This window comes from Micromys minutus, assembly GCF_963924665.1.
Source record: "Micromys minutus genome assembly, chromosome: 21".
Lineage (NCBI taxonomy): Eukaryota > Metazoa > Chordata > Mammalia > Rodentia > Muridae > Micromys > Micromys minutus.
The window spans coordinates 4,702,188-4,716,126 of record NC_137956.1 but is presented as its reverse complement, the minus strand read 5'-3'; the positions used below and the strand labels follow the sequence as shown (position 1 = coordinate 4,716,126).

The following is a 13,939-nucleotide window of genomic DNA, read 5'->3' as shown; positions in this document are numbered from 1 at the left end:
TCCTGCGAGCGTGTCTGTCACCTGGAGCCTGGGCTTATGAAGGCCCTACAAGGTCACATTTCCACCCCTTCCTAAGGTTTGTTTTGTACGTTCTATAGGATGACACGAACGCAGGAAGCCAGCTGGTTCGAAAGTACTGACAACACACAGGCAAACAAATTCTTCACCCAAGAAGTCAGAACTGAACAGAACCTGCCGTGGGCTGCTGCTCTTTATGCAAACAGATGCTGTGGGAACTACCAGGGGAGGCACTTAAAATTGATTTGCTTAAATAAATCAAGCATTCGCTCATAACCTCATTGTTAGTTCTGATCCTCTCTGCAAAGCTCTTTCCCCTCAGAACAATGCCTGGCCTGGGTAATTTTCAGCGCCATGAATTACCATGACTTTACAGCAAAAAGCAGTTACAGTAAGAGGTTCTAGAGAAGCACCAAGGTCAAATGATCAAAGAGCTCAGAGGAGAGCCTTCACCTCCTCCCCCAACCCGCCCCATTCCCACCACTAATCTAACCTGACTTGCATTTTCCCATCAGGACTGGACCCTGCAGGCCCCATGTTTGAGGGGGCTTCCCCCAACGAGCGCCTTTCTCCAGATGATGCCGATTTTGTGGATGCCATCCATACATTTACATGGAAAGACATGGGCCTGAGTGTGGGCATCAAGCAGCCCATTGCCCACTATGATTTCTACCCCAATGGGGGCTCCTTCCAGCCAGGCTGCCACTTCCTGGAGCTCTACAAACACATTGCACAGCATGGCATAAATGGTAAGAAGGGATCATAGCCTGGAGCCTCAGCCTGTTTCTCACACTCTCCTGAGGCCTCCAGGAGATCCTCATGCTTCGAGACCAGGCGGGGGAGCACTGGGTGACACAGGAAGCTGTTCTGGGGGCACTAGCCCTTGTGAGAGCTGAGGTAGCCCTGCCTGATGTTTTGTCCTTCTCAGAACTTCCCACCTTTAGGGACTTTCATTCTTCAGAGCCACAGGAGGGCATATGCAATATACCTTGGTCTTTTGAGTGCACGTGCGTGTCTGTCTGTCTATGTGAATGCATATATGTATATGTGTGTGTGTGTGTGTAGGTGCATATGTGTGTGCATTTTGTAGAGGTGAATACTGACGCTAAGAGACAGCCCCCATCTTGATTGTGTTTTGGGTTTGTTCGTTTGTTTGTACTCACTAGTCTGGCTGGCCCAAGGGTCTGCCTACCTCTGCCTCCCCAGTATGGGGATCCAAGCATACTGCTATACTTGGCTCTTGTCCATGAGTTCTGGGCTTTGAACTCAAGTCCGTGTGCTTGTGTGTCAATCCCTTTACTGACTGACCTCTCTCCCCAGCCTAGGCTTTGGTATCCTGACCATGGTTCTCACTCTTCCCCATGGCTGTGTCAGCTGATCCCATGTGTTGTCACTGAGATTGTTCAGTTGTAGGTCCATCAACATGCGCATTGGGTAACACATATCAGTGTTATAAGTTGTTAATAAGAGATTAAAGAACAGGCAAGCCAACAGCCACCACACCTTCCAACACATGTAAACTGCATGCATTCTAGATTTCTCCTGTTAGATGTCACCTGATGAGAGCAGGTCACTCTGTGACAACTGGAGACCTCAGAGTCGCATACGAGCTTCCCATTCCCACTCCCACACCCAGGCTTAGCACACCCTGTGGCCGCCATCCCTGCCCTCACCTCTCCGATACCGGAAAGACCTTCACACACCTCACTGCCTCACCAACTCCAGTTGGCAGCACTCCCAGCCTTCTGCCTCACCCCAGAGCCTTCTGGGACTTGCCCCTTATCTCCCTTTACATCCTCCCAGGGTCACCACCCCTCCAGTCAGCAGCAGGCTGCACCACTCTTTTCTCAAAGCTACAGCCCCTCCTTGCAAAGCTCAACCCTAGGGTAACATTTGGTCACCATTTCCCTGGTAAACACATGTTGATCAGTCACTGAGCTAAACTTAATGACATAATTATTCATATGCACCCTGCTTGCCAAACAGCAGGTAAGGAGGAACACTGGCGTCCCTCACCCCTTTGTTTAAGGTGCTCTCTTCCCAGCCACACCAGTACAGAAGGCAACTGGATAACGCTCCCATTTCACCACCATCCCCGCCCTGCCAGAGAAAGAGCAAGCTCTCAGAGGAGCCGCTGGTGATGAGATGAAATGCTGAGGAAGGCCCAGCAGCGATGACCTGCTGGTGACCTTTGCTTTAGGTGTTACTGTGTCTTCTGGTATTTCCCTGGCATTCCTTTACAATCATTGGCTGCAGATGATTAGATATTAGAAGGCTTTCTTTGAAAAGGTCAAATTTCACGATGGGTGGATGGGTTTATAGCTTCATAAGCAGGAAGCCTGCACAGAAAAACCTGGGTTTCGGGGTCTGCCCTGCAATAACCCTAAGCACTGAGTAACCTCAGCACTCAGAGGCAGAGGAATCAGAAGTTCAAGGCCAGCTTATGCAACAATGGACCCTGTCGTAAAAGAAAAAGGTTGATGGACCAGGAAGATAGTTCAGTGTTTTGGGGCATTTACCTTGCAAGCTTGATGATCTGAGTTGGATCCCCAGAACCATGTAAAGGAGGAAGGAGGGTTGTGATTTCTGAAAATTGTCTTCTGATTTCAGCACTTGCACTGTGACATGCACACACACACACACACACACACACACACACACACATCTGCTTAGGTCTGAAACCATGAGTTAGTTGTTGTTGTTGTTGTTGCTGTTGTTGTTTTGGGGTTTTGTTTGTTTAGTTGCTTTTTTGTTGTTTGTTTTGGTACCACTTGTTATGCTAATGGTCTTCTTTCTTGTCCTGTGTCTCAGCCATAACCCAGACCATCAAGTGTTCCCACGAGCGCTCCGTGCACCTCTTCATTGACTCCTTGGAACACAGTGACCTGCAGAACACAGGCTTCCAGTGCACAGACATGGGCAGCTTCAGCCAGGGTCTATGTCTGAACTGCAAGAAGGGCCGTTGTAACACTCTGGGCTATGACATCCGCAGGGATCGGCCAGGCAAGAGCAAGAGACTCTTCCTCATCACCCGAGCTCAGTCTCCCTTCAAAGGTGAGTGTCCTCCCTTAGAGATTCTGGAACTCTTCTGGGCGGCAGTGTCAAGAGAAGGAAGTCAGGGAAGAAGAGCTGTGGGCATGCGCAAACTTGTAAGGACCAATCAACACTCTGCGCTGAGCGGTCACAAAGGCTTTGAGCATTGTCTCACCCACCAGTGACCCACCCAGTACCCTTGTCCAGGGATAGAGCCCATCTCAGGAACTTGGTGCAGTTCAGCAGGTAGCAAGGTCCTTGGAAACAATTGATTCTCTTCATTTCAACAAACCATCTTGCTCCAGGGTCATATAATGAAGACAGTACCACTTTGCTGTGGAGAGGACTCACCAGACTACCTAAAACCAGTCAGGGATAAAGCTGGAGTCTTTGTTCCCAATCTCCCAGTTCCTCTTCACTCCTTCCAATGAGCAAGGTCCCTCACCATGGAGATCAATGCCATGTCTGTAGCCATATCAGATTGCCCCGGGGAAGCTGAAGATGGACTCCCTGTGAGACTTACCTGTCAACTGTGCAATCAATATATCAGCATCTGGAAGGGTAGTCATCCACTAGCCCTGTGTGGTTATGAGAATGCTTTTTACATTCTCATCACTTTTACCTACATACAACATATGAGGGGGGATGGGGAACGTGCCGGCTGTACTAATAGCCGTCAGAGAGCAACTTGCAGAAGTCAGATCTCTCTGTCCGCCATGTGGCTCTCAGGGATTGAATCCAGGTGATTGGGCATGTTAGCAAGCACCTTTACTCCCAGAGCCACATTCTGAACCTTGACTTAAGTACTTCAGAAAAGCAAAGAAAGCAGAATGCCATTCCTCGTACCGACCCCCACTCAAGAGCTCTGATAAATGCATGGCTTCGAAGTCAGACAGCATAGGAGTGAAACATCCCAATCTTGCAGAACATTCTATTGATAAGGCTGGTACAAGGCGTTTAATGCAGTCCTTCTCCGGTAGCCACAGCCATCTCTGATATGGGCTTCTGGCCACCACCAGCATTTTAAAACCCACTTGTAGAAGTTTAAGAAGAACACATCTGTCCAACTTCGGTGTACAGAGAAGCCACAGTCCATATTTTTTTAGGACATGTAGGACTGTACATTTTTGGTCAGGGTCTGTTGTGGCAAGATAAATGTCACCTCCTAGTCACCTTGGCCCACATCCTCCCGGCTCCTGAGATACTTGACAAAACTATCAAGGAATCTATTTCTCTCCAACCCCCAGTGCCAGAACTCAGGTGAAGGCTGAGTGCAGCTTTGGCAGCAGCAAAGCTGGAATGGCCACCCAGTGGGTCTAGGTAATTTCTCAGTGGCTTTTGTCCTCACTCTCTCGGGAGGCTGGTTTTAAAGGATAGGGAGTCTGTAATAAGCCTTGCTTAGCATTTACTGGGTTAGAGTCACCCTCTGATAATCAGAGGAGGTAACCTAGTAGAAGGAGAGACACTTGATGGAGATGTGGGTTCTCGGCCTGACATTGTGCTGGATTTTATTATCACAGCAACAGGAAAGGAGGAGAGGAGACAGAGACAAAAAATGTTGCAATTTATGGGATGTGTTTTGTTCAAGTTTCCTAGAAATACTTTGAGGTCAGAGGGGTGACATCATTTATGAGTGGAAAATTCTGTATCTATATATCATATACCATATACTATGTAATGTTCACTATATCTGGTTGAAGCTGGCCTGGCTTTGAGTCTTTGCTCCTTTAGCTTCTCATAGACTCCAAAGTGTTTGACCCAGACCCAGAGTGACCTCACAGCCCTGACTCATTCCTCCCTGACACCCCAGAGACTCTAGGTGATTCTAGATGACCAGTCTTATGGCCACTGGAGAACTCCATCTGTCTTTGACTTTTCTCAGCTAATTCTTTGGGAGCTTTCACTATATTCTCTGGTGAGTTTCAGAAGAAACAGTGAGAAACTTGACATCAGCATAAGGAAGGCCAATTGGTAGCCACAAAAAAAAGCTTGTCAACAAGTGTGGGGATGAGCCATTAAAAATGTGCCTTTCTTCTGGGTGTCCTCTGCCTGGCCAGTCCTGCAGAGAGGACGTCTTCTAGGAGGCAGAGACATCTGTCACTTTCAGGTGCTGTGAGGAGGGTTCCATCTCAAACACAGGCAGCTGAGTTCCAAAGAGGGTACAGAGTGTTGGTGGCAAAAAACCAAACAAACAAACTCTGGGCCCTGATTTCCAGCTGAGGACTGTAATTACCACAGTACAATGAAGACAAGCCAACCAGCACAATATCCTACATGTACACACATGCATATGTGTACACACACATGCATAAACATATGCATACACACATTTATAAACATACATGTATACATACATGTATACTTGAATGAACATACATCTGCATACATCTAAACATAAATACAGCCATCCACACATTTTAAATACACATATAAACACATGCATGCACAAGCGTGAATATACATACATACATAAGTATACACACACAGATGAAGAGAGACATCCATACATATGCATATATAAACATGTGCACAAATTACCATATACACACATGTACAAGTACATACATGCATGCATATATGTACACATATGCATATTTACTTATATACATTCAGAGACATGCATATGGATATATGCATGCAGACACACAAAGACATATACACACATCCTCAGATACACCACATACAAATGCATAAATACATATACACAGACACACATGCATTCTTACATATTTCTCTATCTTCTTCCTTGGGCAGTGGACAAAACCCTAACAGGCTACCCACAAAAGGGGCAGGAGCCCAGTCTTCTTGCATCTGGGCATCAAGCTAAGGGACCCTAAGTGTTGAGCTTAGATATGGCTGCTAGAACACATCCCAAACACACACTTATACAGTCCCTTGCCCTGCTCTGGGTCAATGAATCCCATCCCTCTGGGCAGTTCCCTGCCTCAGCACTCAGGACCACACCATCCTTGGGCCCTTAGTCCTGTGATTGTCAGCTTCTCTGAAGTTTAGGAACAAGTTTTAAGCACTGCAGGAAAGCACTGGAGAGCTCAGGCCTACATCTCAGTGAGGTAAAATCCATGCCAGCCGAGCAAAAGCCTCTCGTGATGTTGGCAGAGAGGGTCGTAAGAACTCTGGAGCTACTAATAGTTCACAGAAAAAAAAAAAAAAAAAGGTCAGGAAACAAAACATTTACCTTTCACAAATTCTATACCTCAGGCTCTTCATGGCCTCTATGAGAAGAAAAGATTATTTTTAATAAATGGCACTAGTAGAGCCCACAGGAGTGGGAATCCAGGATTTTTATGGCACAGGCTCACCCCAGGTCTCTCTGGAGGGAGTCACCTCATCTCATTCCAGGTCAGCAGACTCCTTCAGGCCTTTTACCTCCAAGATGCGAGTCCGTTTCTCCTGTCAGAACACAGGCTTATCTGGACTCTTTGAAGACACAGGGTAATTTGGGGGCAAATCATTTTATTAGCAACCCAATTAAACACATCATAAGGTAAGCAAGCAAAGCAGTCACGCTTTCTCCCTTAATCTTTGCAATTCTACCGGAATTAATAAAATGTTTATACACATTCAAATAAGAATAAATTAGTTCTTGGCTAGGGGCTGAACTCAGAGTCCCACACATGCTGGACAAACTCTCTCCCTGCTGAGCTATATCCCGACAGAAAAGGCTTTTTCATGTTGAATTCATTTTACTTCAAGATTCTCCAAAAGGGTGGCTGCATTCATGAGTTCCAGCGCAGGGGTGGGGGCTGCAGAAATGCTCTGTGAATACCCGTGTATCTGTGGCCCCGCACACACACACACACACACACACACACACCTTTTGTTATCATTCCATTGTGTCGTTTTAACTGTTTTGAATTTTTAAGACAGGACATCACAATGAACCCTAAGCTGGCCTCAAACTTGTGGCAGTCCTTCTGCCTTAGCCTTCCGAAGTCTGGGATTGGAGCTGTGTGCCAGCACACCTGGCTTTCTACCTTTGTATCCTGGCCTCCTGACAGTCTTACTCCCAGCAGCCTCACAGCTCTCCCATCATAGATTCTGTGAGCTCAAGGGGCCTTGATGATCAGGTCTAACAGAGTACCAACCCCCAAAATCTCCAAACTGCAGCCTCCCAGATGTGGAAATTGGTCTCTTCCCATTGAGCACTTAGGAAAAGAGACAAGGCACATATCTAATTTAGGAACAAGAAACTCTCACCCTGAGTCAGGGCTGGACCTTCAGGAGACAGGAAAGAAGCCTCCCATTTAAGGTCAGCTCATGATGGAGGTCACCAGGGGCGGGGGTGGGGGGAGCTCTTTGCCCTGGGCTACTTCAGGGTCGAGCATTTGCCATTGATTTCAAAGGGCACCGGACACCGACATTAGCTGACCTGAGAGGGGTCTTTTGCAGCCAGAACTCCTGGTCTGGAATTCCATCGCCTTTTCACCATCTGAGTAACTGTAGATTTCTAACCCCTCGTGTCATGTGTGAAATTCAAGATCTTCAGCATCCACTGGTGTGGGGCTCAGCTGAGCAACAGCACCCCACTGTCCGGCCTGGGTCTTCGGAAGAAAGCAAGTGGAACTCTGCAGGGATGGGGGATAGAAAGGAAGTTGGCAAAGGCCCTGGCAGCACCTGAACGTGACATGGGGGCAGGGAAGGGGGAACAGAGGAAAAGCAAGCCTTGGGAGAGCCCAAAAGAGCTAGGAGGAGGGCTGCTGCTGATTATGGATGTGCAGTTGTTGGAGGGTCAGCTCTGGAGCATTCGGGGGGCAGAGGAAGGTCACTGGCTTCTCCTCTCAGCACCACCCTAGTGCCCAAACCCACCCAGAAGCCAGCTGGCAAGAGAGCATTCAGATACAGCCACAGTTCCATACAATCCCATTCCAGGTCAAAGCTAGGCGGAGGTGTGGGGGGAAGATGGGACCCCAGGGAGTACCCACAGCAAAAGAGAAACTGCACGTCACCATTAATTAGTTTCACTGAGAGAACCAAATATGAGTATATAAATTAGGGATGTGGCTCAGTTGGTAGAGACCTTGCCTAACCTGCATGAAACCCTGGCTTCAGTCCCCTGCACTGCATAAACCTGATGTGGTGGAATGGACTGGTAATCTCAGTACTTGAGGGGCAGAGGCAGGAAGATCACCAGTTCAAAGCCAACCTCTGTTACAAAGCAAGTTCAAACCATCCTGGGCTACACGAGACCCTATCTCAGAAAAACAAAATTGAAAAAAAGAGAATTAGAAGCCAAGGGGGTAGGTGGGGAAACAGTATGGTAGGGTGTAGCTCCGTGTACCACAGCGATTGGTTTTTCTCGTTACAGTCAGGGGAGAGGGCCTTTAATGCAGTGTCCTTCTTTATGGATCTTTAACAAAGATCCCACTATGGACTCCATAAGTGTCTAATAGATTCTGTCCTCCTATGACGATTCTAACAGTGACAAGATTCCCTAAGATCGTGCTCAGGGAGCTAGACTATGCTTCTGAAACCCAGCAGACATGTCAGAGGCTGGCGGGTCTCACTGCCGGCCCCATCGAGGACAGGGCTCCTTCCTGTTCTCCTGATTGCTTTTGCTAAGCTCCTTTTCCGAATAAGTGAACAATGAAAATACTTATTGTAGAAGGTGTGGATCTTGGAGGCAAGCATTGATGCTGCCTCTCTACCCTCTCCAAGGGAAGTGGTCATAGGTTCTAGAAATATCCTGACTCCTGGGACTATGTGGACTCCCCACGTCCTGTTGCATAAAGTTTGCTCTTACATGCCGTAGACAATCCCGGGCACTGTGCGTCTAACTTTAGCTTTTCTTTTCTTCCATCAAATGAAATTGCTTGGGAAGATCTCTTTTAAAATATTTATCTTTAAATTGTGTGTGTGTGTGTGTATGTGTGCGTGTGTGTGTGTGTGTGTGTGTGTGTGTGTGTGTCATGTGAGCCTAGGTATCCATGGAGGTCGAAAGAGACTACAGGACTCTGGAGTTACGGACAGTTGTGAGTGCTAAGAATCGAATTCAGGTCCTTTGTAAAAGCAGTACATGCTCTTACGTACTGAGCTGCATCTTCAGCCATCTCTCTAGCTCTTGGGGAAAAACAAGATATCTTTTAGTGGTCGGGCACATGGTCTCAGAGTCAACTATCCAACTTTATTATCAGCCATTCTAGTGACCAACAGTCATCAGTCACAAGAAGGCAAGCAATGTGCTTCACTTTCTAGAAGCCTCCGATTCTTCCCTCAGACGATGACATCACCAGGAAGATTAAGCCAGCACCACACAAACAGTGTGTCAAATACTAAGTTCATTGCATGAGAAGCTCAGACTCTGTGACACAGCAGCTGCAAGACTGTGTAACTAATGGGCAGGCACAGCAGCTTGTGCCCTCTTCCCGGCTACTCAGGAGGCGGAGGCGGGTGGATCACCTGAGCCCAGGAGTCAAACTGGGCTAACATAACCAAAATCCAATCATGGAAACAAGTTATTCTTTTTCGGCCTACATAACCAAAATCCAATCATGGAAACAAGTTACTCTTTTTCCAGTGCTGACTACTTAACTTCTTTTTGTTGATACTATTTGTTTGTTTGTTTGTTTGTTTAGACTTTTGAGAAAGGGTCTCTCTGTGTAGTCCTGGCTGTCCTATGTGGATCTAGCTGGTCTCACACTCACAGTGATCCTCCTGCCTCTGCCTCCCTAGTGCTGGGGTTAAAGGCATGCACCACCACACCTGGCCATGGTTTATTATTAGTTAAATCATTATTTTGACTTCTTTTTCCAACTTAAATCTCTTTTTTACATTTCATCTTCTTTCTTGGGATATACAGGAGCTACTGATAGGAGAATTATTGCTATGGGCTATTGATAGGGGGCTATCGGTCTCGGGATAAAAACATTTAAAAGTTCAGCTGCTGCAGCTAGGCTGTCTGGGCTTGCATCTTCATAATGCTACTTGCCACTAGCTGTGTGATCTTCAGAAAGTCACCTCTGTGGGCCACACATTCCTCTGGAAGATAAAATAATAATAGTATCAATTGCTATGAGGGTTAGATGAGATAGTATCTGAAGTCACCTGGTGAGACATCTAATTCTGCTGACTCATGCCCAAGATCATGGGGCTGAACGTGCAGCCAACACCAAGGACGCCTATAATAAAAGGCTGAATTAAAAATCTGAGGCTCTGGGCTATTCCATGAGGGCTTAGGAACCATCCCCCTCCTGCTTGGAGCTGCACAGCAGGCCAGCACCCTGTGTGTGCGCAGACCCAGAGCACCTTTCCCTAGTGCCTGCAGCCTGTGTCCTAGGTACATCTTCCCTGTCTGCCTTGGTTCAATTTATAGCACCACCTCCTCAGTACAGGGTTCCCCTGGCAACCACCAAACAGTATAAGACCTCCCCAGGAGCATCTGGGATGAGAAGCCAGGTCCTTCCTCCCACAGCTGTTACCCAAGTGTTTAGGACTTGGTCTTGGGCTAGTAGCCCTGGTCTTCTTTTCACCTGAGGCCTTTTGTGACTTCAGAGCATCCAGTCTGAGGATCAGAGCACAGGGTCTGACTGTACTGAAGTAAACAAGAGAAAAGCCTTCCTTCTAGAACCCTGCACTCTGAATAGCTGGCAAGGCCAACAGCCTGAGGCCCAAGACATCTAGAGCCAGAGCCTGCTTATTCCCACAGGAATGTGGGCTCAGGGGACCTGCAAGAGCTCGATGCTAAGAACAGTCTAGAACATGGGTATGCAGTCATTAGGGCCAGAGGGCACAACAATGGGAAATGGCCCCATTACCCAGTCTCTAAAAAGTTCATCTCCTTTGATTTGCTAAAGGGGACCATGGTCCAGTGTATGAAAGATTCCAACATATGTACAACCGAGAAGCCAGTCAGAATCACAGTTCAGATCTATTTTCCTGTATGCCACCATGTGTGTGTGTGTGTGTGTGTGTGTGTGTGTGTGTGTGTGTGTGTGTGTGTGTATTACAAACAAGTTCACTACCCCTTTCTTCTTATGTGGAGAATTGTGAGGCTGAGCCATCTTCCTAGTCCCCAATCCCACTAACCTTTGACAAACAGTATTTATTTCTTTTGGTTTTTGTAGTGTTGGAGATAAAACCAAGGCCTCCCACACATTAGGTCTCTCAGAGAGCTATCCCCAGCCACCACCATTACTACTCCACACAGAGAGTCCGGCGTCATAGTCAGGCTATGTAGAGAAAGGAAAAGACTAATCACCCACAGTCCACTTCTCTACGTGGGAAAAAAAAGTGTTAACATTTTGGTGCCTAGCCATTTAAACTTTTTCTTCTGCATTTTTAAATTTAAAAAAGTATAGAAGTTTAAATTTGTAATCCCTATATAAACAGCTGATCAGGGGAGCGCATAACACCAGTGCTCTGGAACTGAGGCAGGAAGATGGTGAGTCTGAGTCCAACCCAGGTTAGACAAGATCCTGCTTCATTTAAAACATGCACCCAGTTGGTAGAGAGCTTGCTTGGCATGTACAAAGTCCTGGGTTTGCTCCCTAGCACTGAATAAGCCAGGGGTGGTGGAGCAGAAGGATCAGAAGTTCAAGGTCATCCTCAGCAACATTGGCACTTCAAGGCCAGCCTGGTCTACATGAGACCCTGCCTCAAAAGAAGAAGGGGAAAAAGGGTTCTATCTATTTTATTTTTTCTCCTCACCATTTGGCCCCTCTCTTCCTTCCTCTACCTCTAGTTTATCATTACCAGTTCAAGGTCCAGTTCATCAATCAAATTGAGAAGCCAGTGGAGCCTACTTTTACCATGTCGCTTCTGGGGACAAAAGAAGAAATAAAGAAAATCCCCATCACCCTGTAAGTGCCAGTGTGGTGCATCTCAGGCCATGGCATACTTGTTTCTCTTACGGACGCCAGACTCCACTTTTCATTGGGCTCGTCCCACCATAGCTGCCCCATGGGTCATGCTGGCCAATGGGACACCTACCCAATCCTGTCTCACATTACATTTCAGGCTAACCCAGCTCAGGGAAGGAACTCTGAGCACCATCTGTGAACATGGTGGGGCTATCTATCTCTCGGTGAGCAAAGAGAAGTCAGAGGTGGTTTCACTCTGTACAAAGCAGACAAGGGTTGAGAGAAAGTGTGAGGGAGGGGCAGGGGTCCTCACAAAGACTCCTGAACACCTTTCCAGTGAGTTCAGGAAATCGTGCCTAGAAACGAAACTGTCATTATTTCCCTCGTCGGAAGTGTGCAAGCTCAGTCGGCCAGGAGAGCCAGCCCAATCTGACCCCTGCCCTGTGACATACCTGCTCACACCAGCAGCCCCACAAATGCCTCACTCCGAGACCACCCCATGCCCCAGCTTTCCCAACCAGAAAATGACCTTTTCTGGCATCTCAACCCTCTCCATAGACCCCCTCAGGGGGCATGAGCTGAACATTCCTTTTAGGGCCAGCTCTTAGCTACCTAAAGATTGTCCCCAACTTAATATTTACTATTGCAGAGCTCTGCTGGGAAGGTATGCCAAGGGACTTACCCTTAGGGTGGGCGCTCACAGCCCAGCAGCTGTGTAAACATCCACGCCATCTTTAATACGCTTTGCAGAAGGAGCAGAGATGAGCCAAACTCTCCATTCCACTTGCCTCACCCAGAGGAAGTGTTACCTCTGTACTGTCAATCATCTACTCAGAGAGGCTGTTCTGGATTGTAGAAGGGGCACCATCGAGCTGGCCTGTGTCTCAGTGAAGGGTTACTGTATAGTCTTGGAGAGCAGTAAGCAAAACAGTAACAGTACCTCATAGTAGCGCGCCAGTCTTGTGAGAGTCAATGAATCTTTTCCTCTATTTGTCTTCTGTCCTGATAATGGGTTGTTCTATTTATACTGAGAGGGCCCCTTTTCAGGAAAAACCTGTGTCCCGATCCATCACTCAACCCCACCAAGACAAAAGATGTGAACTCCATTCACAACAGCAGCACATTTCAGAACCTTTTTGATGTGATAATACAGAAAACAGTATGGTTTCCTGGTTTACTTAAGGAAACCCTTTTCAGCCTGTCATACCTGCTACTAATATTATTTATTGAACATTGGTTTGGGAAATGCAATGAATCCCACCAAAGTCACTTAGGTGCCCTGTGTACACTTGGGTGCTACAGATAGACTCAGTTAACCAGTTTTCTTCGTATTTTCAAGGGGCGAAGGAATTGTCAGCGATAAAACCTATTCCTTACTTATCACACTGGACAAAGACATCGGCGAGTTGGTGGTCATCAAGTTCAAGTGGGAAAACAGCGCAGTGTGGGCCAATGTCTGGAACACGGTGCAGACTATCATGCTGTGGGGCGTAGAACCTAACTATTCAGGCCTCATTCTGAAGACCATCTGGGTCAAAGCTGGCGAGACGCAGCAAAGGTGACAGCAACCGCTTCTCGATCTGTGCCTATGGGTTCTAAGCGGCTTCCCAACTCAACCTCCCCCCAGTCACAGGGAATGGGGACCAGGACACCCTGGTGATGGGTGGGAGACAAGATGAACAGTAAGACCTTCCGACTGCTTAGCCAGCTTCTTCCCAGCTGTGGCTGTCACCAGCTACTTCCTCTGAAGTCTGCGGCTTCACAAAGCCCAGGGTGCACACAGGGCACTGAGGATAGACTACTGAGAGCTATGCATTCGGCTTTGTTGTTAAGCCAGAGAAGGGCCCGAGTGACTGCAATCTCCAGACCTCTCCTCCTTACCTCCCTCTCTTTTCCCATCCCTCTCTCGTGATCTGTGTATCTTTTTCTCTGTGTGTGCAATGTTTCTCTCTATGTCTGTTTTGCTCTGTCTCTCACTGTCTATCTCTGTGTGTCTCTTTTTTGTGTATTGTGTCTGTTTCTCTTTTCCTATTTCTCTCTGTGTTTGTTTCTTGTTGTCTCTGTCATTCTCT

At 47.3% G+C, this 13,939-nt stretch overlaps 1 protein-coding gene across 3 annotated transcripts in view; it reads left to right on the top strand.

Annotated features, from left to right (window-relative positions):
* Positions 1–13,939, top strand: part of LIPC (lipase C, hepatic type) — a gene marked incomplete at both ends in the record, with an annotated part of 117,790 nt that overhangs the window by 101,006 nt on the left and 2,845 nt on the right. For 2 of the 3 annotated variants that reach the window (XM_080934173.1, XM_080934172.1), the window contains 4 exons: positions 534–767; positions 2,830–3,072; positions 11,750–11,867; positions 13,207–13,425. In XM_080934173.1, coding sequence (XP_080790299.1) covers positions 534–767; positions 2,830–3,072; positions 11,750–11,867; positions 13,207–13,425 — 814 coding nt within the window. Of the gene's footprint in view, positions 1–533; positions 768–2,829; positions 3,073–3,356; positions 3,431–11,749; positions 11,868–13,206; positions 13,426–13,939 lie in introns of those variants that run through there. The other variant, XM_080934174.1, reaches the window with a different exon arrangement.